General features: G+C 46.2%; 1 protein-coding gene across 1 annotated transcript; it reads right to left on the bottom strand.

The window, feature by feature from the left end:
• Window positions 1–270: 270 nt before the first annotated feature.
• MTMR9 (myotubularin related protein 9) lies at window positions 271–24583 on the bottom strand. Its single transcript, XM_054291701.1, has 10 exons — window positions 24134–24583; window positions 20362–20470; window positions 19899–20024; window positions 14798–14971; window positions 11666–11883; window positions 9564–9725; window positions 7708–7849; window positions 6357–6577; window positions 4792–4943; window positions 271–4402 (listed from the first exon to the last, which is right to left on the bottom strand). Exons 1-10 carry the CDS (start codon window positions 24316–24318, stop codon window positions 4233–4235), a joined length of 1659 nt encoding a protein of 552 aa, XP_054147676.1. The 5' UTR covers window positions 24319–24583; the 3' UTR covers window positions 271–4232.
• Window positions 24584–25054: the final 471 nt, after the last annotated feature.

Genomic DNA, 25054 nt, shown 5'->3' with positions numbered 1-25054 from the left:
CCACCTTCCTGCCATGGGCAGGGACACCTTCCACTATCCCAGGCTGCTCCAAGCCCTGTCCAGCCTGGCCTTGGACACTTCCAGGGATCCAGGGGCAGCCACAGCTTCTCTGGGAACCCTGTGCCAGGGCCTCACCCCCCTCACAGGAAAGAGTTTATTCTTAATATCTCATCTACATCTCTCCTGGTTTTGTTTAAAACCACTGCCCCTTGTCCATCCACCTTCTTGCAAGGCTTTGCTTTGCTCCAAACCCCTCTCCCTGTGAAACCCCTGCCCTTCTTCCCTTGGAGAGATCAATACCAGGATAAAAGGATCAATATCAGTATAAAACCTTGGCTAATCAAACTGTTTATCCCTCACAAGCAGAGCTGCTGTCCAAGGCCCAAAGCCATTGGAGCAGAGCTCTGCAAGCCCCTCACAGCCCCAGGGTCTCACCCTTCTCCCTCCATCCCCCTTCTACCACCACAGGGCCTGTTCAACTGTAAAATAAAACAATCTAACTGAAAAGAGCTAAAATTTCAAGCAAAAACTTAATCCAAGTCACACCCACCCACACCCCTCCTGTGGGAAGCAAAAGACAGAGTAATAAAGAAGATTAAGAAGTGTAATTAAAGAACTTTTTTAGTCTTCACGGTTTTAATTTAAACAGACACATCTACTATGCTCTCAACATATCTACAGCAAAGTTTACAGCCACTTTGTATCTGTTTTGTTCTTCCCAAATGGCTGAACCTCGAGCCATCATCTTCTTTTTTCCTCAGATTTGTTACTTTGTCGTTCTTGCAGTAAATTCCACGCTGCAGCAGCTGGGATTCTGTACACAGACAGCAAATACCTAACACCAGCACACGACTCCCAGCCCTGGCATTTCAAATTGTACAGGAAAAATAAAATAAAATAAAAAACCAAGACTGATGCAGCAGCCAAGTCCAAATAGCAGTTCCAGATGCTGGGCCAGCAGTGCACTCATCACTTGAACAGGCAGTAGTGAACAGACACAGTCACAGTGCAGCTGTGACAAAACACAGGCAGTGCTGGGAGAAACCTCACCCCTCACACAAGCACAGCACTGCCCAAGGCTTTAGCAAAGCACAATGAGACACTGAAAATGCTGTACAGTGCAATTTTAAATGAGATCCTATGCAACAGGGACAATAGTGCACGTCAAAACCAGTGCCACATTCAAGACTTAATCGATACAATCAAAATATTGAAGGTACATATTTCCCTTATGAAAACTGTGCAAGTTAGTTCCTTTTCCCTTCTTTTTTTTTAGTGAATGGCAGAGTGTCCTCCCCAAATTTTGTGGATTGACCTCCAAAATTTAGAGATGGGGCTTTCCATGTCCAGCTTGTTACACAAAGGGTGTGTGCAAAAGAGCAGGAGCGTGGTGGCAGCGAGGGCGTAAGGCAGTGGCACAGGGAGGAGCCAGACTGGGCACTGCCCCAGCTCAGGAATTCACAGGGAATCTGCAAACTGGGGCAGGGATCCCCCTCTGAGGGAGCAAACCCATCCCTGGCATTAAATATGTGATTTAACAGGGGAGGCAAGCAGCAAAGCAGAGAACGGGAGAGAGCTGCTGTGAATCTGGAGCCTGGCAGGCACGGGAGTGGAAAAGCTCCAAGGGAATGTGGCAGCAGCGTGGCAGGACAGCTCTGGGAGTGTCCTGTCCCTGGAGAACCTACACAACCTCACATTCTGGCCCCACTGCACCTCCTGCCAGCCCTCCCAGGCCTGTGGCACAGAGCCTGTGCAGGGACAAGGTGCTGCAGGGCCCAGAAATGTGGAATAACCCGCAGGGCCCAGGAAATGTGGAATAAATAACCTGCAGGGGCTGCTCAGAAGGACACCAGCACTGCCCCAAGGATTCATTCCCAGGATCCACATTCCCGAGGCACACACACAGAATGCTTGGGTGTGCATTCAACACAAGTGGAGGCTGAAATTGATGCCAGCTCAGAGGGAATGTGCTGCCTTTTGTTGGCTGTCACAGCTGGTTTCCCAATTTCCTCAGAAGCCTGCAGTTTGCAGGAGAGGCTGGAGCAGCCAGGCAATTAGATCCAAAAAAAAACAAACCCTCTCTGCTTCTCTATTATTTAGCTCAATCTATAATTACTGTGTTAGGGAATTGCATAACCTTTAGGAGTGTTTTATGTATAGTCTATTACAGGGAAAATAGTGCCTTCTGAATCCTTCCCATCTGGCTGGGGATAATGGATTTCAGATGGAGAAATTCTGAATGGGGTCGGGAAACACCACCCAGGCAGGTGCAGATCCCAAAGACATCATTTCAGGGAGTGTACAATCATTTTAAGGGATTGTCTGAGCAACATACCCAGAGGAATCACCAGGTTTGGAGGAGGGAACAGCCCAATTCTGCCTCCCCTGTGCTGCAGAACAGATCCCCAGCCACCCTGAGCAGCATTCCCTGTGTCAGACTGGATCCAGGGAACAAAGCTCCAAACCTAAAAAGAAATTGGCATTGCAAGCAGGGGGAATCACTCTTCTGCCTTAAGTGAGGAGTGTTTTAAAAGGGATCTTCATTTTTAAGCCAGAGGACTTCAGGGCTAAGTTGAGCTTAGGCAAGAAGGAAATAATTAAGGAAATAAGGACTGAACAAAAGGCATTAAAGTAGCACTTGACCATTATCACATAATTTTATATCATTTCCTTGGTTATAGAATTTTCTTAGACTGCATTTAGTGGCTACATGATTTTTGCAGGCTCCTGCCCAGCTACTTCTACAACTACAGATCCTGCATTTCCACACCTATCTATGTGAAGTGGCTTTTAAATAAAGGCAGCTTCATTCCATAAACTTGGAAACTCAGCAGTTTCCAGAGGCATCCCACCACTGACCTACTGCAGCTCTGTTCATTCCAGCAGAATCAGGCTAACAGGAAGCTCTTTTCTGGATAATCCCAGCCACATGTGCTGCTGTTAATTCAACTTTTCCCAATCCTGTGGAGCTACCCACAGAATCAAGCTGAAAAAATGCCTCAGGGAGTGTTTCAGACCTACCCCTACCTGTCTTTTTAAAGGAGGGAAAAAAAAATCACAAAAGAGAACTCTGATTTATAAAAGCAGATTGAAGCCACAGAAACAGAAAGAGCAGCTACAAATTACAAAGTTAAATGAGAAAGAGCTTATCCCTAAAGTCTTTAAGCAGTTTTAGCAGCTACAAATCATCTAAACTCTTAGTATTTTTTTTTGTAGTGTGATGGCCCCTTCATCTGCAGCAGATCTGTGAGGTCACCTGAACTTCCAGCTTCTGCTTTTGAGGTTTCACAAGACGGGCATAAGAGCACAAGAAGGAAAAGCACATCAGGTGTAACAGAAGTGTTTTGTTGAATTGTAAATAAAGTGTTGCTCCTGCACCCTGGCAATGCTGTGAACCTGGCCAGGTGTCCAAACCCAGCCAGGGGGGTTGGAATTTCCAAGAAGGCAGCTTGGCTCTGGTTTAAAGGACACCTCTGACCCCTGTTCTGCAAGTGGACACCCCCACCAACTACTAAACCTTTTTGTTCTCCTGGTAGAATAAAAAAAAAAGTTTGTTCCTCCTTAGGAGATCATTGTCCACAAGGGACAATCCCACCTGAAGGTCATGGCTTAAACATTAGCAGCAGAATCCCTCCATCAATTCTGTATTGCACTGAAATGTTTTGCTCTGGTTTGGTATTCAACTTCCTGCTCCCGAGCCAATGCTGAACACAAAAACCCAAGTGTGAGATGTGAAGGCTACTGAAAGGATTGTGTAGACTGGCAGAACCTGTAATTTGATTTTAACCATTTCTAGATTTCCTAGGAAATTAAAAGAACTAAGCTGCCTTACTTACTCTTTGAGAGAAAAGGTGCTTCCAGACAAAATGCCTTTACCTATCTATATAGAACTCTGTATTTCAATCCTGTGAGTGTTCAACAAAACCAGAAAAAGTCTAAAATAAAGTGGAGACATCCTGTCTCTTGGCCCATCCTGGTCATCCACACAGTTGGAGGTAAAGAGTTCCAGCTTCTGCTCACACTGTACCCAATTCTGAGACAGAACAGCTGCCAAGAGGGGACATTGTGCCCAGCTGTGTCTTCTGTAAACAAAACAAAAACCCCTCCCCAAAAAGCAGGGAGGTTCATGGAGTGAGGGGTTCAGCAGTGGGAGGGTCAGCTGTACCCAAGGGCTCAGCAGAACATGCACTTTCCATGGTTCCTGAAAGAAAAGGTCTGAGGCAAAGCCCAGCTCAGGGCTCCTCCCCCTCCTGCACCTCCCCATCCGCCTCCATCTCGGCCAGCTGCCGCCTCAGCACGTTCACCTTGGCCTGCAGCTCCTTGTTGTACTTGATGATGTTGATCCTTTCTTCCTCAGCCTCCTCCAGGAATCTGGAAGGTCTGTTCCAGCGTAGGAAGATACCTGGAAGCCCAGAGACACCCAGGTCACAAGGGGTTCTTGAAACAAGGGGGAGTTCAGTAAGGTTGTTCACATTCCAGCAGCTCTCAAGTCACATTTTCTTCCTTTTCTCTCCCCCTCTAAATGGCTTCCCCCTCCTCTCCAAGCTCACCATCCTATTAATAAAGGTTAATAAACTAAAATGAAGGAAGTTCATTCCTTTTTTTCATCCTACCACTCTGCCATGACAGCCTGCTTGTATCATGAACTCATCAGCACCCATGGCACGGGGAAAGTTTCTGCAGCAGGGAACCCACTGCATATGGATTCTCCAGAATGGTCAGCAATGAAGTCTGACCAAAAAAATCACAAAAGAGATATTACCTGTAATAGGGAAAGAAAATCTGGCTCACCTTCCCAGAGCTGCAGGCTCTGTGGGGCCACAGAGGGCCAGATGACAAGGCTGTTGGCCTCATAAATAGGGTTCTGGAACCTGCTCAGCTCTTCAGGCCTGTTCACCCAGGACCAGAGGGACATGGTCTTCTGAGGCAGCTTCAGTTTAGCCCTAAGAAACCCACAGGAAGAAATCAGTTTTATACACTTGGATCTGTAAGGTTCTTGTTAGAACCACACAGACAAGGCCACAAGTTTTTCCATGTGCTACTCCCCCAGATAATTCAAGTTAATCCCTTCATCATCATGGCACAGGGTGTACACATAAAACAATTTACTCAGCATGGCTGATTACAAATAGTTCTGAGTAAAAGATGGGGAAATAACCCTTGTAAGATGGCTGCCTGCTGCCCAGGTGAAGAATCAGTCACCTCCCACTGTGGTTTGAGTGCCAGGTTTGGAAAGGAATCAGGCTCCTGTGTTAAGGTGGAGCTGGAAGGTGGGGCAGGGCTGCATCAGGGAAGGATGGAAATGGAAATCTTGAGCACACAAAAGCAGTTTCACGGCTGGAATGGGCACGTCTGACAGGTCCCTCTGGTGGCAGGAAGGAACTGAGCACACAGAGCAAGCAATGCTGTTTTCCTGGGCCCAGCAGTTCCAGGGATCCCCTATGCCTCAGATTCCAGCAAATCTCATTCTGCCTGCACTGGCAAATTGCACTGCCAGCCAGGCAGGAGATTCAGCACTCCTGTGAATGCTTCAGACAGCACAAGCTTAACATCAGCCTTAACCCCTGTCTGTGCTCCCAGGCTGACGTGCTCAGATGTGACAGGCAGGTTATTACACATAACATCCAATACTCCTCCAAATTTCAGCTCATTGCCTTCAAGTCTAACCTGGTTTTGCAGATGACTGGTTCAGCAGCCCTGCAGAAGGCAGCAGAGTCTCTTCTACTTTAGCCCAGATTACTTTAAGGACAGAGAGGTTCACAGGAAGCTTTAAATTGCCTTCCTTCTCTGGAGGATCATTTCTGTTTTTCCCTTCCTGTCCAGTCCAGCAGGAGACCCTCAGCCATGGCCTTACTGGAGCCAGGAGTCCTGAGGGCAGAATTGCCAAGCTCCAAACAGGAATCCAAACCTCCCTGGCAGCTGTGGGCAGCTCCAGTCCTTCACCCTGTTTCTACTCCCAGGGGTGTCTCAGGACCACCAGGCTACAGAGTGAGGGTCAGAATTGTCAGCTGTGGCCTTTCCCTGCCTCAGCCTCCTCCTCCTCCAGGCCTGCAGGGACAAGCCTGCTTCCCACAGCTGTGACTCACACCAAACTCCAGCTGGTTATGCTTTCATGGAAGAGTTTCTGGGTGAGAAATTAAATAAACTGATGGGTGGAGATTTTTGGCCAGGTTGGACGGGGTTTAGAGCAGCCTGGGGCAGTGGAAGTTATGTCAAATGGAAGCCCATGGCAAAGGGTTGGAACAAAACGATTTTTAAGGTTTCTTCCAACCCAAACCATTCCATGATTCTAGGACCTTCTTTTAGTCAAATTCAGCCTGATATTTAAAGGATTCAAGTCAAGCATCCTTACCAACCTTTCACTTTCATTGTTCCCCAGGAAGGTCCCAAACTGGGAGGCGTAGGCGTGCTCAAAGAGCAGGATGAGGAAGTGCTCGTTGAACTCGAAGGAGCAGGGGAACTGCCGGTGGATCTGCCACACACATTCCAGAAAGAGCAGGAACACTGGGGCCTCCCACTTCTGCTTGCTGTTGGAATAGGCTGACTGGGCACAGCGCTGCTGGAAAGGGTGGCCAGCCTGCAGGGAATCAGGGAATCATCACACACAAGGAATGGGATGGGAGGACACGTGGAAAAAACACTTGAGAGTGAGTTCTGTCCATGCAACTGCTCAGGACCAAGCTCTTAGAAAGCATTATCCCTCTGCTGCTGGAGCACCTCAAATCTGGGATTCAGGTTTGGGCTCCTCCTGACAAGAAAGACATTGAGGGGCTGGAGAGTGTCCAGAGAAGGGAACAGAGCTGGGCAAGGGGCTGGAGCACCAGGAGGGGCTGAGGGAGCTGGGAAGGGGCTCAGCCTGGAGAAAAGGAGGCTCAGGAGGGACCTTGTGGCTCTGCACAACTCCCTGACAGGAGGGGACAGCCAGGGGGGGTTGGGCTCTGCTCCCAGGGAACAGGGGCAGGAGGAGAGGGAATTACTTCAAATTGCATCAGGGGAGGTTTAGATTGGATATTAGGGAAAATTTCTTCATGGAAAGGGTTGTTCAGCCCAGGGCAACCATGGAGTCCCCATCCCAGGAGGGATTAAAAAGCCATGTGGATGTGGCACTTGGGGACATGGATGAGTGGTGTCCTTGGCAGTGGTGGAGGACAGTTGGACTAGACAATCCTGACCTAAACGGTTCTGTGATTCTATGACTGATTTCCCTGCCTTTCTCAGGCTGTGTTTGATCAGAGAATGTGAGCAGGAACAAGCTGGGGTGGGTGCACTGGAGGACCAGACTGCCAAGGTACAAAGAGCACAGCTCAGGTTCTGTGGTTTGGTCTGAACAGTTTTCTGTAATGAGATGGAAGAGGTGCAGCCTGCTCCAGTGGAAGGTGTCCCTGCCCATAGCAGGAGGTTGGAATGAGAGGAGCTTTGAGGTCCCATCCAACCCAAACCATTCTTGATAAGAGATGTTCACCCTGAGCACATAGAACAGGCAGTTCCCAAAATCAAAAACCTGCCATGAGCGGCAGAGGCCCAGCAGTGCCAGAGGACAAATGACTCAGGTAATGATGCTGCTCTTTAGGACAAAGGACACTCACACTCAGCAGGGCTGCAACAAGGCCCAGCCTGCTGGCTGCCTCTCAGGCTATTTCCCAACCCCAGTGTGTCTGGAACTGGCTGTTGTTCTGTCCAGGGAACTGCTGTTCTGTTGTTCCTTACCTGCAGCCACTCCCTCACTACGAGAGCCTCGAAGCCACGGATGGTCCTGCACCTTGGGTCCAGGATGATCTGTGCCAGGGAAGTGACCTGGAGTGTGGAATCAGTTCCTTCACTGCCATGCACCAACACTGAAGCACCTTCCCTGGGAAAGGAAAAGGTGGGAAGGGATAAGAGTATGAATGAGCAGAACCCATCCCAGTGGGTGCCAATACATCCCATGGACACCAGGGTTGAGGATTTTCTGGCTCCTTACCACTACTATAGCCCCATCCCACCTGGATCCCACCTGGATCCTCATCCACAGCGACCTGAGCTCTGCAGCACTAAAGGCTCCATGTCTTGCTGAGCAGTCTGGAACTCCAGATCCTTTCCCACACTGACAGAAGGTGCACAGTGAGAATTCCCTTGTGGCTCTCACTCTTTGGGATTAGCATCCCTGTGAGTTACAGCTTGGAAGTGCAACTCATCCCATTCTACCCCTGCCACAGCAGGGACACTTTCCAGTATCCCAGGTTGCTCCATGCCCCATTCAGTCTGGGCTTGGACACTTCCAGGGATCTGGGGGCAGCCACAGCTTCTCTGGGCACCCTCTGCCAGGGCCTCCCCACTGCTATAATACAGAGTTTCTCCCTAATATTTAATCTAAACCTTCCTTCCCTACATAATCTTCATCTTTCTCTACACTAATCTTCTAACACTATTTTCCCCTTTTATCTTTCAGGCCTTTAAGATGTTGGAAGATCTGTCCCAGCCATTCCCTCCCCATGGAAAATACAACAGAACTCTCCTTGTCAGCCCAGCTCTGACCTCCAGGCTCTGAGTGAGACAGGTCAGGCACCTGGGACTCACTTGCCATGGCTCCACATGGTAAACATAAAAAGCAAAGCTGAGGTTAAAAATTATGAAATCAGCCACTGTCCCAACAAGCCAGGAGGGTTTCATCACTGATCTTTCCCATTACATGCTTGCAGGAAAGAATTTCAGATAAAACTATTGATCCAGAGCAATCCTTTCCTGGCACAGCCAGTAATGAAACCAGCACTGTCAGAGCTTTTAAAAAGCACAGAGCTCCCACTTTAATGCAGCACTGCTGTCTCACCACTGAGCCTGCATTTCAGCTGCTGGTGTGCCTGTAGAACACACTCCCAAGCTCCTATGAAAAGCCAGGTTCTCCCTAAATTTTGGGATGGGCTTTTCCCACCCAGAGCCACAGATAAAACCAATTTAGATTCCTGCATCTGGCCTTACAAACCTGGCAGCTGAGAGCAAGCATTGGCTCTGCAGCCAGAGGTGTGAGCATGAGTCAGCTGAGTCAGCAGCATTTGTGAAAGAAATGTCAGGTTAAAAGAGGTCACAAGCACTTAGAAGGGATGAGCAGGATTGCCTGGATAGGGCTGTGGGGATAAAAATATAAGAGGGGAAAAGCACTGGACCAATTCCTGGGGAAAACAAGGAGATGACATTGTTTTAACCTCTGGAAATGAGGTGTGGTATTGGAAATTTGCAGCTGAAAAGAAAGAAAAGATTTCCTAAGAAAAGAAAAAGACATCCCTGTGTCCCCTTTTCCTTAGACCCATTTTAACCCAATCCTTCAATAAAAACTCTCTAAATTAGCTTGGCTGCAACAGACACAGGAATTTACCTTAAACACATGATCCAAAACCTTTTCTTAGCCCAGATTTCCTCCCTCCCCCTGCTTTATTGGAGGAACATTCCTCCACCATGAGGAGACAGAATCCTCCATGGGTACAAGTGAGCCAGACCACGGTGGGCAGTTATTGATACTGCCAGAGGTATTTAGTGAGCAATCTGTAACCAGTGAATGAGCAGCCCAAGCCTTTCTGCAAGAGATTTACCTGTCAATGCACTGAGCAGCCAGACAGGCTGCAGTCAGCAGCTCCTTGATGTGAGTGAGCCAGTTGGAAGCTTCCAGTTTACTGAGCCAGCGGTCCATGTTGTGTGACTGGTCATTGCAAGCCTCTACCAGCTTGATGAAGCTCTCCTGCAGGATATGAAACCTTTGGGAAAAGGAAAACATTGTTGAAAGCACAAGAAATAACATAGGAATGAGGACATGGATTATTTAGTGTTTGTATATTGAGTTTATTCATTCCCCTCTCTCTCTGATGCTGTAAATAATCAGCAACAAATGTAAGTTCACATAAAATCTTTTGAAACAAAACCAAACACTTCAAATATTTGCCAGGAAATTCCTTATTTGACTGCTCAAGAGCTGGCCTACAGCTCCAGTAACATTACTTCATGTCTGTGTACAAGGATTCCCCAAAAGTAAGGCTTTAAGAGAAGTTGAACACCACACTAAAAGTCTGTTTATTTAACAACTTGTCTCCAAATGACTGAACAATATAAGATGTCCAGAGAAAAGCACTGGATCACAGAATCATGGAATGGTTTGGGTTGGAAGGAAATTTAAAGCTCATCTCATTCCAACCCCCCACCATGGGCAGGGACACTTCCACTGTCCCAGGTTGCTCCAAGCCCCATCCAACCTGGCCTTGGACACTTCCAGGGATGCAGGGGCAGCCAGAGCTTCTCTGGACAAATCCTCTGGATAAGAGGAGTGTGACAGACACAGAGCAAACCCTCTCCTGCAGAAGTTTTCTGGCAAGGTACCTGCTCCTTCCTGTGCCAAGGAGAACACAGGAAGGCTGGAGTGTGGCTGAAGATGGCCAGGAAAAGAAACAGCACAGGGAGATGCCTGATGGCTGAAACCTGCAGCAGGTTGCTCAGAACAAGGAACCAAACAAAAAATCCCCTTATCATGCACATATTCTGGATTTGCCACAGAAGGAACATGACCCTGTTGCCAGGAGCCAGGGTACACAACTCTTCTAACAGGAGCAAATCCTTTGTGGAGGCATCACTGCTCTGATGACCTCATGCAGCCAACTCAGAGGAAAGCCTGATTTCACCCACTGTTATTGTGATATTTTTTGAAAAATCCCTTCGCCAGGATTTCTTCTCCTGGCAAGACGAGAAGCCTCAGCTTCTCCATGTTTTGTTGCTCTGGAATGTGATTTAAAGAATTGTTTACCCAGCATGTGAATTGTTTTTAATTAATGGCCAATCACAGCCAGCTGTGTCAGACTCTCTGTCACAGGGTTTTATTATCATTCTTTTCTAGCCTGCTGATGTATCTTTTCTCTGTGCTTTTAAGTATAGTTTTAGTATAACATTTTTAATAAAAAATAATATTGTATGAAATATAATATCAAATATAATATCAAATATCATATCATGTCAAATATCATGTCGTGTCAAATATTATGTCACACCAAATATCACGTCATGTCACATAATATCATGTCACATCATAAAATATGTCAAATATCATGCCATATTGTCATGTTAAATATCATGTCATATTAAATATCATGTCATGTCATATTAAATATCATGTCATGTTAAATATCTTGCCATATTATGTCATGTCATGTCAAATATCATGTCATTTCATGTCAAATATCATGTCATGTCATACAATATCATGCCATGTCATATCAAGAATCATGTCATATCAAATATCATGTCATATAATAGAATGACATGTCAAATATGTCATGTCATGTCATGTCAAATATCATGTCATATAATATCATGTCATGTCATATTAAATATCATGTCATGTCAAATATCATGCCATATCATGTCATGTCAAATATCATGCCATGTCATATCAAGTATCATGTCATATCAAATATCATGTCATGTAATATCATGTCATGTCATATCAAATATCATGTCATTTATGTCACGTCATGTCATATATGTCACATCATGTCACATAATATGTCATATATCAAATGTCATATGTTAAATGTCATATATCAAACATCAAGTATCATATCATAAAATAATAAATCAGCCTTCTGAGAACTTGGAGTCAATTCTCATCTCTCACCTCGTCCTAAAGCCCCTCAGCACCACACCAACCCACCTCTCGATGTATTTGTGGATCCTCCTCCACTGGGGGTAGTGCACCTCCTGCTCAAAGCCGCCTCCCTTGGCCCGGGCCTGCTGGGCCACGTTCAGGGGCCGCGTGTCGATGACGAAGCCGCGGCGGCCGGAGCGCAGCGTGGCGTTGATCAGCTTCTCGTCCTCCTTGCAGCGCCGCCCGTTGGTGCCTGTCAGTGGCTGGCTGCTCCTCAGCATCGCCTGGGGAGACACAGAACCATGCCTGAGGCACTGTGGAGAGAGTTCTGACTGAAAGGCATAGTTGAGCTCCAAGCCTTGCCTTGATCCTTCAGTTCTTTCAAGTTCTGTCACAGACACATTTTATGAAAAATCTTTTCGTTAGGACTTTTTCTCCTAACTATCCTGGCTCTCCTCTCAGCAGCCCTGGGAGGATGAACAGGACTCAACCAAACACAAATCCGAAAAATCCTAGCCTTTTCTTCCATCTCCCACCTAGGCTGAATAGCAATCATTATCATCTACAACCCTAAGCTGACTCTCCTCAACTTCTACATATACGCTATAATAACTGCAACCGTTTTCCTCATCTCACCCATTTCCTCCTGAGAAGCTGCGAGGCCTCAGGAACAAAATGTAAACAATGATTATCTGCTGCTGTGGAATGCAACAGGTGCATCTGTGATTGGTCTCATGTGTTTTTTTTTTAATTAATGGCCAATCACAGTCTGCCTGTTTTGGACTCACTGGTCAGTCACAAGATTTTATTATCATTCCTTTCCTTTTTCCTTTGCTTGCTAGCCTTCTGATGAAATCCTTTCTTCTAATCTATTAGTATAATTTTAATATAACATTCTCTTTTAATATAATATATATATCATAAAATAATAAATTAGCCTTTTGAAACATGGAGTCAACATTCTTGTCTCTTCCCTCATCCTGGGACCCCTGTGAATCCACCACAAAGTTCTATCACTCTCAAGGATTTAAAACTGAATTAGAAATTCTTGAATCCAGCAATTGTTTGGCTGGGCAAGTTTTAAATGCCAGGCATCATCTTAGAGCCTGTATCCTTTCAGTTATGCCTCAAGTACCATCTTTGTGAACTACTGATCTGCCTTTCTGCTGATGGCTCCTTTACAAACCCTGGCAGTGTTATAAATCCCTGGAAGTGTCACAGCCAGGCTGGATGGGGCCCTGAGCAGCCTGACCTGGTGAGAGGAATCCCTGCCCATGGCAGAGGTTTGGAACTGGATGGCCCCTAAGGATCCTTCTGACCAAAACCATCCTGTGATTCTACGCAAGTAACTTTTTCAGGATTTTAATTTTCAAGGTCTATTCCCAACTCTGTTCTTAAAACACTCAAATTGCTCATGTGTTAAAGGTGACATTTTTACCCCATGGATGGACTGATCAACCTCAAGTCCACAGACTGCTGAGCGGAGATTTCTCTTTAGCAAATGCCTTTCAATTCAGAAGCACCACAGCAGCTCAAATCACAATGAAAATGTGAGGGCAGCTTGTCAGCAACCCCAGCAACAGCTGAGAGCTCAGAGCCAGGAGGGCAAAGAGAGTGACAGCATTACTGTCACAACTGCAACACTCTGAGCCAAACACTGTTGACTCCTCACATGAAACATGCACAATGTTGAGAGATAACTGAGCAAAAATCTTCCTTCAATGGTTTTCAGTTGAGCTGAGAAAAGGCAAAAAGCACAACTCATGTGGAGTAGGTGGCTGGCTGCTTTTAAAGCAAAGAAAATCCCAAAGTACTCCTGAGTCAGACTGGACAGCTTCAAATTGAAGGCTCACAAATCTTGGCCACAGGAGGTGAGAAGGCATTGGAGCATTTGAGGAGACTGTATCAAGTTTAAAAGCTGCAGGTTGGACATCCCAGCACCCTCAGAACCAGTTACATCAGCAAGAGACACAATTACCCAACACTTTCATACAGTGCATTTCTTAATCACAATGTATCAGTCACTCCATTAGATTCTGGCTTGTTGAAGTCTGTGCAATACCAAGAATTTGCTGCTCCTGAGTTACCCTGCCAGGCTCAGAGAACAGATTGTTCTGATCCTCCTTGCACAGCCACACAGCAAAAGCAGCCTTGGCTCTGCTGTCACCACGGCTGTGACAAGGGCCCAGCACTCACAGACAGGACAATGTGGCTCCTGCCATCCTTGCCATGAAAACTCTTGGCAGACACAGCCAGCCAGGGTGCCAGCAGTGGCTTTACAAGGCTCATCTTGTTCTTACTGCTGTAAGCAAACTGCTGCCATGCACATTCCCAACCAAGCACATTAATGGCTATTTCCAGGATGGAGATCACTCATTGCATCACCCAGAACCAGGACCCAGGGGCAGCCACAGCTGCTCTGGGCACCCTGTGCCAGAGCCTCACCACCCTCACAGGGAATGATTCCTTCCCAATATCCCACCCATCCCTGCCCTCTGGCACTGGGAAGCCATTCCCTGTGTCCTGTCCCTCCATGCCTTGTCCCAAGTCCCTCTCCAGCTCTCCTGGATCCCTTTAGGCACTGGAAGGGGCTCTGAGGTTTTCCTGGAGCCTTCTTTTCAACAGGTGAACACCCCCAGCTCTCCCAGCCTGGATCCAGAGCAGAGGGGCTCCAGCCCTTGGAGCATCTCCTTGGTCTCCTCTGGACTCTCTCCAGGAACTCCATGTCCTTATGTTGGGGACCTCAGGTAGGACACCACAAGAACAAATTGCCCTCCCTTGACCTGCTGGTCCCTCTTTCATTCTCATGGATTTGCCACACCTGTGTTCTGCTTGTCCCACAAGCAAAATATTTATGTTTTAATTAATTCCAGGGAAGCATCCACCTCCACACAGCCTTTCTGACTCCAAGTGGCCAAAGGAAACAACTTCCACAAAAATATTTTGGTCAAATTTGTGCCCTCAGTGGATCTGGACTACAGCAACTGGGGCAGCACTGGCTTAACCTGAACCCTGAAGGCACCTGTGAGCCCAGATATTTTGTTTTCATTGTCATACCAGCAAGAGACCAAGGAAAAAAAACCAACATTCCCTGAAGAAGCCAGAAAATAAACCAGCAGCTCTGTTACTTCCAGAGCATGAAACCAACAGATTCCCACACTTCCTTCAGGCAGAAGCACTCCCTCAAACCCAGCTCACCATCCCATTTTTCTTGTGGTAGTAGCTCAGCACCGGGAAGCGGCCGCCGTAGCGGAACAGGGCGACTTTGCGGAGCGCTTCGTCATCGATGGATTTGGGGACAATGACAACTGGAGGGTAGGAGGGACACACAGAGAAGTCCTTGTTCACGCAGCTCAGACGCCATTCATTGGTCTGAAAAACACCAGAACACAGCTTGGGTCAGAAAAGGCATTATATGGGAGAGGTAAAGGGGAAGAAAGACTTCCATGCACAGGATGAAGCACACAGACAGTCGTGTTTGTGATCTGTTCCATTTGCACCACAAATTGTCCTTTAAGTAACCATTTACAGGGCTGTGGACCCATTAATTTCTCCAGTGCTTCCTTTGGTGCTCCCTGCAATCACCTCCTTGCAGCAGCTCCCAGAAGCTCATTCCCCAGAGTGCAGATACAGCTTGGAAGCAATGGAAGAACGAGCAGATGCCTCTGGGTCTTGAGCAACAGTTCCCCCTTTGGTTTATCATATCCTCAAACAGCACAAAATAAGCCCATGTGGGCAGATATGAGTGATTGTGGCTTTAAATTGTTTCACAGGCACAGCAGACAGCAAGGGGAGACCCCACAGAGAATTGTATTCTCACAAGAGGGGAAAAAAGTTCATTTAGACACAGGTAATATGGGCCCAACCCTCCATCTGTGCTGAAAGAAGAGCTCACAAGACAAAGGTGGCCAAGAAAGGCAAAGAACTTCCACCCACTCCAGATGCTGAAGGTTAAAAATTCAATTTAAACATCTCCAGCTTTTCTGTGGTTTCAGCTACAGTTCTTCCTCCTAAAGCACCTTCCTGAAGGCGCCCAGCAGCCAAGCACTAAGGGCACATCAGGAGCTCTGTGATGTAACTGCTCCAAACCCTGGGAAAGAAGTGCTGAGTGTGGCATCTCACATGGCACTTGGCATGAGAATTCCAGCTACCTGATACCCAGGGTCACCCACAGGCCTTGGCTCCAGCTCAGGGAAAAAGGTCAATGAGGAGCTTCTGCAGCAGGGAGAGACCTCAGAGATCCATCAAACCTCTGCTCATCTGAGTTCAAAGAAAAAAGTTTGAGGCAGACAAAAAGGCAGAGGGATAAGGCAGGCAGGATAAAGTGGGAGAAGAGCACAGCAGCTAAATCAGGCTGTGAGAAAACACACAAAATCCACATCAATTCAGGTCTGCTGTTTTAACATGAATTAACTGCACATCTCTGATCAGAACTCCTTTCTTCCAGATCCTTACTACCCCTTGCCACACAGCTCCTGATTGCTACCTACTTATAAAAATGCACCTGACTGGCTCGCTGGTCCAGTGGAAAACTGGGATCAATTCAGGAATGTCTTCTGGCAATGAAGCCTTTCCATCAGCTGAACAAGCTGATCTATCTCACAACACTATTTCAGCAGAAGCAGCTCCAAGGCATGGGATGTGTGGCTTAGGAGACAGGAAAATTGTCCTTTTTGGTGGCAGCCTAAAAAAGCTGCTGAGAAAAAATAAATATCAGCATCAAGAGCAGTAATTGCTGCCTGTTTGCAGCAGCCCAGCTGGACAGTTTTACATCATCCATGCTAGAACCTTATTTCATTATTCATTAGCCTCAAAACAGCTCCTCTGAACAGCTCCATTTTATAAAAAGCAGAGCTTCTCTCAGATGCAAAGTCAAATTGCCTCTGGCCATTGTGTTATGAGCAGAGATGAAAACTTCTGAGACACGAAAGGATAGGGCTGGTCACAGCTCCAGCTTTTAATGCACCAGCAGTGGGATTTTTAACAGGGTTTTTGGGGTGTCTGTTGGGTGTGCAGTTTGATTACCATGAAACAAAATATGCATGGATCAGGAATATCAAATTGATAAAAACCTCACCACGACACAGGATGTTGAGAAGGCAAAACCAGAACTCTGGGGAACTTGTGGGAGACTGGCTGTCCCTGGCACCGCCAGTATGGAAAGGAAAGGAGGAGCAGCACTTGATTTATCCCCCACTCTGGTAATTTAACCCTGCTCTCCTCCCCATTTACAGCAGACACAGAGATCCTGTTATGTCATCCCGGTGTAATTTCCACCACAAGGAGGAGGAGCCTGGCAGCACTTGGCACCATTTGTCTTCCCTCCCACAGCTCCTGCTGCAGAGATCCCATTAACCTCTGCACTGCCAGCTCCAGATTGCCCAAATCAACTCCTTCAGCTTTGGCCTGGCTGGAATTTGGAAGCAAAAAAGGGTCATCAGTAACTGGAAGAGCCAGGCAGCAGCACAGGAAGCAGAAGGACTGCAGGGAAAGGGATGAAGGGAGAGCTCACTTTCAACCAGGTAATTGTGCTGTATGAAACTCAGGGAGTGCAAAGTGAACCCTTAATTTTCCCAGAAAGACATCTGAGCCTTTAGGAATCAAGAAAAGTTAAGGATAAAAGCAGCAAAGAGATGAGGGCTGAGCAGAAAGGAGAGAGAATTCCAGAGAAAAAAAAAGAAAGCAGTGATTTTTAAACCCAGTGCAGGATCAACTCTTGGATTTCTACCTAATACTTGTTTATAGAGACATTGATTCCCAAAAGTCACATTGATTCTCAAATGTCCAAGCTATCATTCCTCCTAAACTGAAAATTGCCAGGAGAGGTCGTTTTCCACAAAACATTGGGAAACAAGTCAAGCTCTACCAAAAGGCCTTAAAAAAAAGTCCAGAACCCAGCATGGATCTTGGGAGATCCTGCAAAGCAGCAAAGCCAGAGGCCATTCCCAAGGAGCAAGCCCTGCTGGGATCAGATTGTGCATGGACAAGGAGCAGAACAGAGGTAAGACTGAGGCTTGTCTGAGAAGAGCAAAATTTGGTTCACAGTTACCATTTAACCTGAGCCCAAACCCAGAAAATTCTGATTTCTAAAAGGAGCTCTGACACGAAGATGAAGCACAACTGAGTTGTGCAGAACCCTGAGATCTTTCCTGCTAAAAAGGGAAAGAAAAGAGAAAAAAAGTAAGTGAAAAGGAAAGAAAAGAGAGAAAAAGACAGGGAAAGACAGAGGAAAAGGGGGGAAAGTAAAAAATAGAGAAAAAGAGGGGAAAGTAAAAAATAGGAAAAGGGAGAAAGAAAAGGGGAAAAGAAAAAGGAAGAAAAGAGGCAAAATAAAGAAGAATTAAGTAAGTGATTTTCTTGGCAATAAAATCACCCTTTATGTTAATTATACTGGTTTATTATGTTAATTATACTGATATATTAATTATACTGGCAGTGTACAAACTTCTCAGGCCTCTTCATTTCAGGAAACTAAATTGGGAAGAAAAATTTTTGAATTTCCAGAGTTAGTTTGCAGCATCCTGCAGCTCTGGAATTTGGCAGAAGAGAAACCTTTTAGCTCTCCTCTGAGTGCTCAGAGGAAATCTGAGCCCCTGCACATACTCTGAATTCCATTCACCCCTCACTGGGCAGGAAGAACACAAAACACATGCTATATTATCTAAATATTTAATATTTACCTAACTTTTAAAAAAAGTATTAACTTTTACACTGCACTTTGCTATTAGAGAGTGTTGAAAACAACTCTCCTGTACCAGATAAAACGTGAAATTAATAAATTACTAGAAATTAATAAATTACACAGAACTGTAGGATGAGTGAAATAGTTTTTGACTTGTTGTCCTACTGGGGAAGGTACAGATCCAGATGGATGATTGAGCAGAGGCAGGAGGAACCTTTGGAATTCTTCTCATTTGACTTCTGGAAGAAAGATTGAAATCAGCCATGTCCTTGTTCCAGCCAGTCACATAAAGCAGTGTCTTTCCAGAACAAGAATTATTTGGTCAGTGAGACATTTATCTGTTGTTCAGGAGATGTAAATCACTGGAAGGTGGCTTTTGACACCATTCTGTTCAACATGTGAAGTTTTGGGTTAAAAGCCAAGAATTAATTAATCAACATCTGTCAGACATGGAGATTTTAAAGGAATGAATGATTGCCCTGGAAATGTGGTGCTAAAAAGTAATGAGGTTTTTAAATGTAATTCTTACACAGAGAATATGTTCAGAAAGGCAAGAGTTTGACAAATGGAGATTTAAATCCCTGGAAAAACAAGGAAAAAGAGCACATCAATGGATCCATGTGCTGGATATGATAACAGCTGGATGGCAGAGGAAGATAAGACACATGAGAGTGCTCTAATTATGAGACAAAAATAGCAAGGCCTCTGAACCCCTTTAATGTTCTTTAATTTTCTGGTGATTTCATCAACTGAATTTGGTCAAGCTGATCACATTATTCAGTTGTTACTCATAGCCAGGAAATGACACAGGCTGCAGACAAGCTGGGCTGCAGAGAGGGAAAAAAAATAAATAAAATAAAATCAATGCTCTTGGATGCTGCACTAATGGATGTGGGCTCAGAAACCTGAGCTGCTGGAGCAAGAGCACAGACTGGATGTGAAACAAAGACCTGGAATACAGAGATGCAAACCCAAGGAATTATTAAAACAGGTTCCTGCACCCAAGATAGTTCCCACTACACAAAATTCAGAATCCTAAAAGGAAATTTGAGTAAGAGAAACAATAGGCAATGCCACAAGAACAATTCCTACCCAAAACAAAATCAATGTGCTCAGCAGCACCTGGAAAAAGAAAACTGGAAGTTTCCTGCTTTTTGAACCTCCTGAATATTTCCCCAGCATCAATTAAAGGAAAAATTGCTTCAAACTGGGCATCTTCATTGTCATCGTCCTAAAGAGTAAATTTTTTAAACCAGTATAATGTTAATGAAGGGTTTGACAAAGATTCATCTCATTCTACTCCAGATCAAAATTAAGAACAAGAAAGCCAGGACAAAGGATTTCAAATTGTTCTTCCAATTAGAGAACCATCCCCAAAGGCCAAAAACATTTCCTACCTTTGTGATTTCCTGAAAAAGGCCTCAAACCTCCACTTGTACAAGGTGAAGGAGCAAACAAATGCCTGATGTCAGAGGGAATATTTCAACAATTCTCACTTCTCACCCAGGCACCACATGGATTTTTAACCATCTGGGATTTCCAGTCCAGCCACTACTGGGTAAAACAGTAATTCACAGAACATCCAAGTGCCTGGGAAATCCCTGAAATCCCACTCACCACTGAGCTGAGGTGCTCAAACTCCTGTTCCAGCAGAAAGGAGGACCATCCATCCTCCAGGACCTCGAACATGGGCCGGTAGAAGAAGGGATACATGAGGGTGACTGAATCCAGGGTGGAAAGTGCCTGTGGGGACAAGAGACATCATGGAATCATAGGTGGGGGTGGAAGGAACCTTAAAGCTCATCCCATTCCACCCCTGCCATGGGTAGGGACACCTTCCACTATCCCAGGCTGCTCCAAGCCCCATCCAGCCAGGCCTTGGACACTTCCAGGGATGGGGAGTCCAAAATCTCTGGGAAATACCCCACAATCCCCCAATATGTGAAATATTCCAGATTATACTTTGCCTTTCAAAACATGAAAACCTAACTGGATGAGTTAGGTTAGTTAAAAAATAAAGCTCTCAAGGCTGAGGTGAGCTCAAGGCCTGCAGGTTTTCTGGCTGATGGCAGCTGCTCACCTCAATGGAGCTGGCAATGTTCAGACACTCCTCCATCCCTGGGATGTCCAGCTGGATAATCCTCAGGTCTTTGCATTTTATCACAATGGTGCCCAAGGAGCCCACGAACCTACAGCAAGACAGGAAAAAAGAGTCCCATAAAAACAGGATCCTCTAAGGCAGGAGAAGTGGCACAGCTCTTCTCATGAAGCAAATCTCCATGAGGGGCAATTTGTCTGCAGGGGAACTTTTCAAGAAAATAAAGAAACAAACACAACTTGTTATTTACTATTTGCAAGGTTGGTTTTATTTTCATTTATTCCATCCTTTTGCTGCGGCAGGGAATGGAGGTGTTACATGACATATATCACACTGCTGGGAGGGTGGGGAGACCCTGGCACAGAGTACCCAGAGAAGCTGTGCATCCCCTGGATCCCTGCAAGTGCCCAAGGCCAGGGTGAGGACTGAGCATGGGAAGAAATTCCCTGAGTTTTCCACCTCTCTGCTCCTTTCCTCTCTCAGAAATACAGAAGGAAATCAGGAACAAATTTAATCAGCAACAAACTTCATCAGCACCCAGCAACTCCCCCATCATCCCAGGCTCTGTGCTTTTTTAAATCACTGATTTCTTGCTGGCAGAAAGGGATTCTGTTCTACCAGACTTCCTTAAAAGCCTTTACAAACAAGAAAAGGATTTTGTAATTAATATGAAAATGAAGTATTATCATCAAAAAGGACCAAAGTGAGGGAGCAGAAGACAATGACCAGGTGAGATGGGGCAGACACTCAGTGAGGGGCAATGGTGCAGGTAAAGCAGAAATGAGAGGGAAAAGAGAAGTTTCTGAACTCTCTGTAGCTAAAAGAGGATGAGCAAGAAAAAAAATGGAGCTCTGCAGCTCCAGCTGAGCTGTAACACAAAAAGCACATTGCTAAAGGAGCAACTGGAAAAGGGAGGGATGATGCTGCTGAGCAGCAGGAGAAGATCTGGGGCTGAGCGAGTCCAGAGCCCAACTCTGCCACCAGTTCTGGAGGGTGACACAAGGCAAAGCCCTCCAGCAGTGCTCTGACATCCTTCTCTGTGCACAGTGCATCTTTATAAAGTGCTTCAAGGGTGGATGAATCCACTGAGCAATGAACACAGAGCAAAAAGGGTTAAACACAAAAATTCTGACTCTCTACAGGACCAAAAAAAAAAACTTTTGAGATGCAACATCAAACATGAATGTCCAAACAGAAAGGGAACCCTGGGCCCTGAGAGGATCACTCAGACTGGAAAAGGATCATTGAGTCTTTGGGAATTTTTGGAAGGAATTCTGAATGAGTTACAGATGGGACCTCTGGGCTGTTTTTGATGATGTGATTTATTGTTCTCATCTTCTACAAAGGGTGAGCTCAGCTCACATCTTTACTGCATGGTTCAGAACAAGGCCCCTAGTTACAAGACCTTTTAAGGATTTATTGACCAATAAAACACTGCCAACAAGGATATTTATGGTTTTGACCCAATCTTTAAATATTTCATCTTATGGACTCATGCTACAGTGGAAGTTTTCTTAGCAAATCATGTTCTGACACACAAACCTACAGCATTGCACTCTAAACTCCTTGTTTACCTCAGTAACTACTTTTATTTTTCTATGTCTTAAACTCTAAAATTCTAAAATTTCTTCTTCTTGGCTTAACATGTCTCTGCTTTAAACTGTAAATCCACATTCTTGCTTCCAGCACCTCATTTTCGGAGCCTTTCCCAAGGTCTCAGATCAAATCCTGGGTTTAACTCCAAGCTTTGACTTACAGACTCAAAGTTCTGAGAATTCCCTGCATTTTGGATTCCAGCAGAGTCCAACCTTGTCACCAGCCCAGAGCACTGAGTGCCACATCCAGCCCTTCCTGGGACACCTCCAGGGATGGGCACTCCAACCCTCCCTGAGTATTCCAAGGGTTTAATTTTTAATTTCCCTTTCTGTGGAGAAATTCCTCATGATGCCCAACCTGAACCTCCCCTGGCACAGCTGAAGGCAAAGTCTGTGCCCAGAGCATCCTTCCTGCTCTCCAGCCCAGGATTTGGGACAGCTGAGGTGCCAGCCAGCCCTTCCCAACCACGAGGGGTGGGAGAAGGGATATCCCCAGCCAGGGGCTGGGAACAAATCACAAACGGGATGGGACTGCTGTGGAACGTGCCTTGAGCTGTTTTATTTTCCAGCTCAGCCTCACTCCATGGTTATGACAATGGGAAGATGCCAGCAGCTCACATCCCAGGCAGCAGACCAAGAATTTAATGTTACAACTTACTTTAAAAGTTTTTTTGAGCAATTTCACAAAGCAAAAGCACATTGACAGTAGTTCTATCCATTGTTCTACCTTTGGTTAAACGGGGCTTGCTTATTTTGAAACAATTCCTGCTTGTAATCCTTAAAACACAATGCACAGAGCTCCATTATTAAGCTTAAAACCTGCTAGATAAACTTTCCTGCAGGTCAAGGAGTTATTTTAGACAAGTGCTAATACACAAACCATTGTTCTATTTGTCCTTACTTTTCCACTTCTTACATAATTTTTCTGCTGACCAATCTCATGGCTGCTGCTCAGCTCTGATCCCAGTTCTGCTGTCTCTGAGCTGCCTTTTGCAGCTTTCCCAAAACTCTCTGATTTTATGGATTCCCACACTTTGAGCTGTTTTATTTTCCAGCATCAGTATCATTCCATGGTTATGACAATGTGAAGATGCCGTCACCTCACACCTTAGGCAGCAGACAAAGAATATAAAATATTACAACTTACTTTAAAAGTTTTTTTTACCAATCACACAAAGCAAAAGCACATTGACAGTAATTCTATCCAACCACTATAAGCACAGGTACCTTTGGTTAAAACAATGAATTATTTTGCTTATTTTGAATAAAATATCTGCTTGTAAGCCTTAAAACACAATGCACAGAGCTCCATTATTAAGCTTAGAACCTCCTAATATCTTGCTAGATAAACTTTCCTGCAGACTAGGGAGTTATTCAAGCCAAGCATTAATACACAGATTATTGCTCCATTTGTCCTTACTTTTCTAGTTCTTACATAATTTTTTTTCTACTGATTTATCTCATGGCTGCTGCTCAGCTCTAATCACAGTTCTGCTGTCTCTGAGGCTGCTTTTTGCAGCTTTCCCAAATGTGAAAAATGCTAACTACTTGTTTATAAAATTTTAAAACATTAATACAATTAGAGTAATAACAATTTGGACAAATTGAATTAGGACAACATGAGACAATAGAAACAAAGAATTATGGACGTCTGGGTACCTTTTTCTGGATAGCAGAAGCCTGAAAAAGGACACAGGTTAACAAAGGATTAACCCTTAAAAACAACAGCCTGTTGCATATCCATACACTTCATACATGATGCATAAATTCCATTCAAACACAGGATTCTGTCTGGTCATCCTCAACTTCTTCCTCTGAATCCTGACAGCACCTTCGAGGCGGGAAGGAGTTCATTTCTTCTGATAAGAGGGTGATAAATTCTTTTTCTCTGAAAGATTTAAGCGTCCTGTGGCTGCTATCTCACTGCAAGTCCTTTCTTTAAAAAAAAGTATCTTACATAGCATAGTTTCTATTTTAACATTTGTTATAACCTAAAACTATATTTAACACACTACTTAAGAGAATTACTCCAGCATTACTTTCTAACACAACACATACAACATTCATTTGAATATTTGCGAAAAACCAATAATAAAATACGCACTTTTCACACAAACCCCTCTGATTTTGAGGATTCCCAGCAGGGAAGCGTCTCCCACCTTTTCTCGATGGAGTCGATGTTGGAGTGCAGCAGCCACAGCTCCTCGGCGTTGTCGCGCCGCCGTGACGAGAAGATGAGGTGGTGCCCGGTCAGGCACAGCGTGCCCTCCACGGCCGGGTGGAATGGGCGGTGCAGCACCACGTTATCCGCCCGGGGCGTCTTGATCAGCTCGGCGAACTCCATCCCGGGCGGGAACGGCGGGGGAAACTCAACTCACCGGGAAAATTCACCGGGGAAACGGGGGGAGCCTCGGCAGCACCGGCAGGAGGCCGGGAAAGCCGCGGAGGGTGTTCGCGGGGCCACCCGGGCAGGCGGGGGCATCACCCGCGGTGGCGGCGGCGGCTCCGCGGGCACCGGGAGGGAACCGCACAAGGCCCGCCGTTCTCCCGCGCCGGGCCCGCCGTTCTCCCGCAGGGCCGGACCGGAGATGCCGGGAGGGCGGTACGGAGGAGAGCAGCGCGGGAAGAGCCTCGGTGCTGCTCGGGGAGGGTCAGGGAGCCGCGGGCCCGCCGAGATTCCCGGGATTCCCGGGAGCCGCCGGCGGAGCGGGATGAGCGGGATGGGCCGAAGCGCCTCCCGCGTCACGTGACGCGCACCGGGACCAATCCGCGCTCGGGATCCTCACGGAGACGGCGAGGCGTGGAAAGGGTCCGGGCTCGCGGCAGGCCCTGGCACAAGGGTTCCGCGGGAATTGATGGATGGGCGGGGAGAGGGGCGGGGACGGGGAGGGCCCAATGGGTGAGGGGCGGGGACAGGGGCGGGGCTTGGGGAGCGGGCGGGAACGGAGCGGGAATGGGAATGGGAACGGGAACGGGAACGGGCAGAGATTGGGAATGGAGAGGGAATGGGAAGGGGAGCGGGCAGGGATTGGGATTAGAGCAGGAACGGGAGCGGGAACAGGAAAGAGAACAGTCAGAGA

Source organism: Melozone crissalis, unplaced genomic scaffold, assembly GCF_028551555.1.
Source record: "Melozone crissalis strain CALT ecotype California unplaced genomic scaffold, PUWL_Pcris_2 ptg000106l_1, whole genome shotgun sequence".
NCBI classification, from domain to species: Eukaryota; Metazoa; Chordata; class Aves; order Passeriformes; family Passerellidae; genus Melozone; species Melozone crissalis.
The sequence above is the reverse complement of the archived record's forward strand: the minus strand, read 5'-3'. Positions and strand labels throughout refer to the sequence as shown.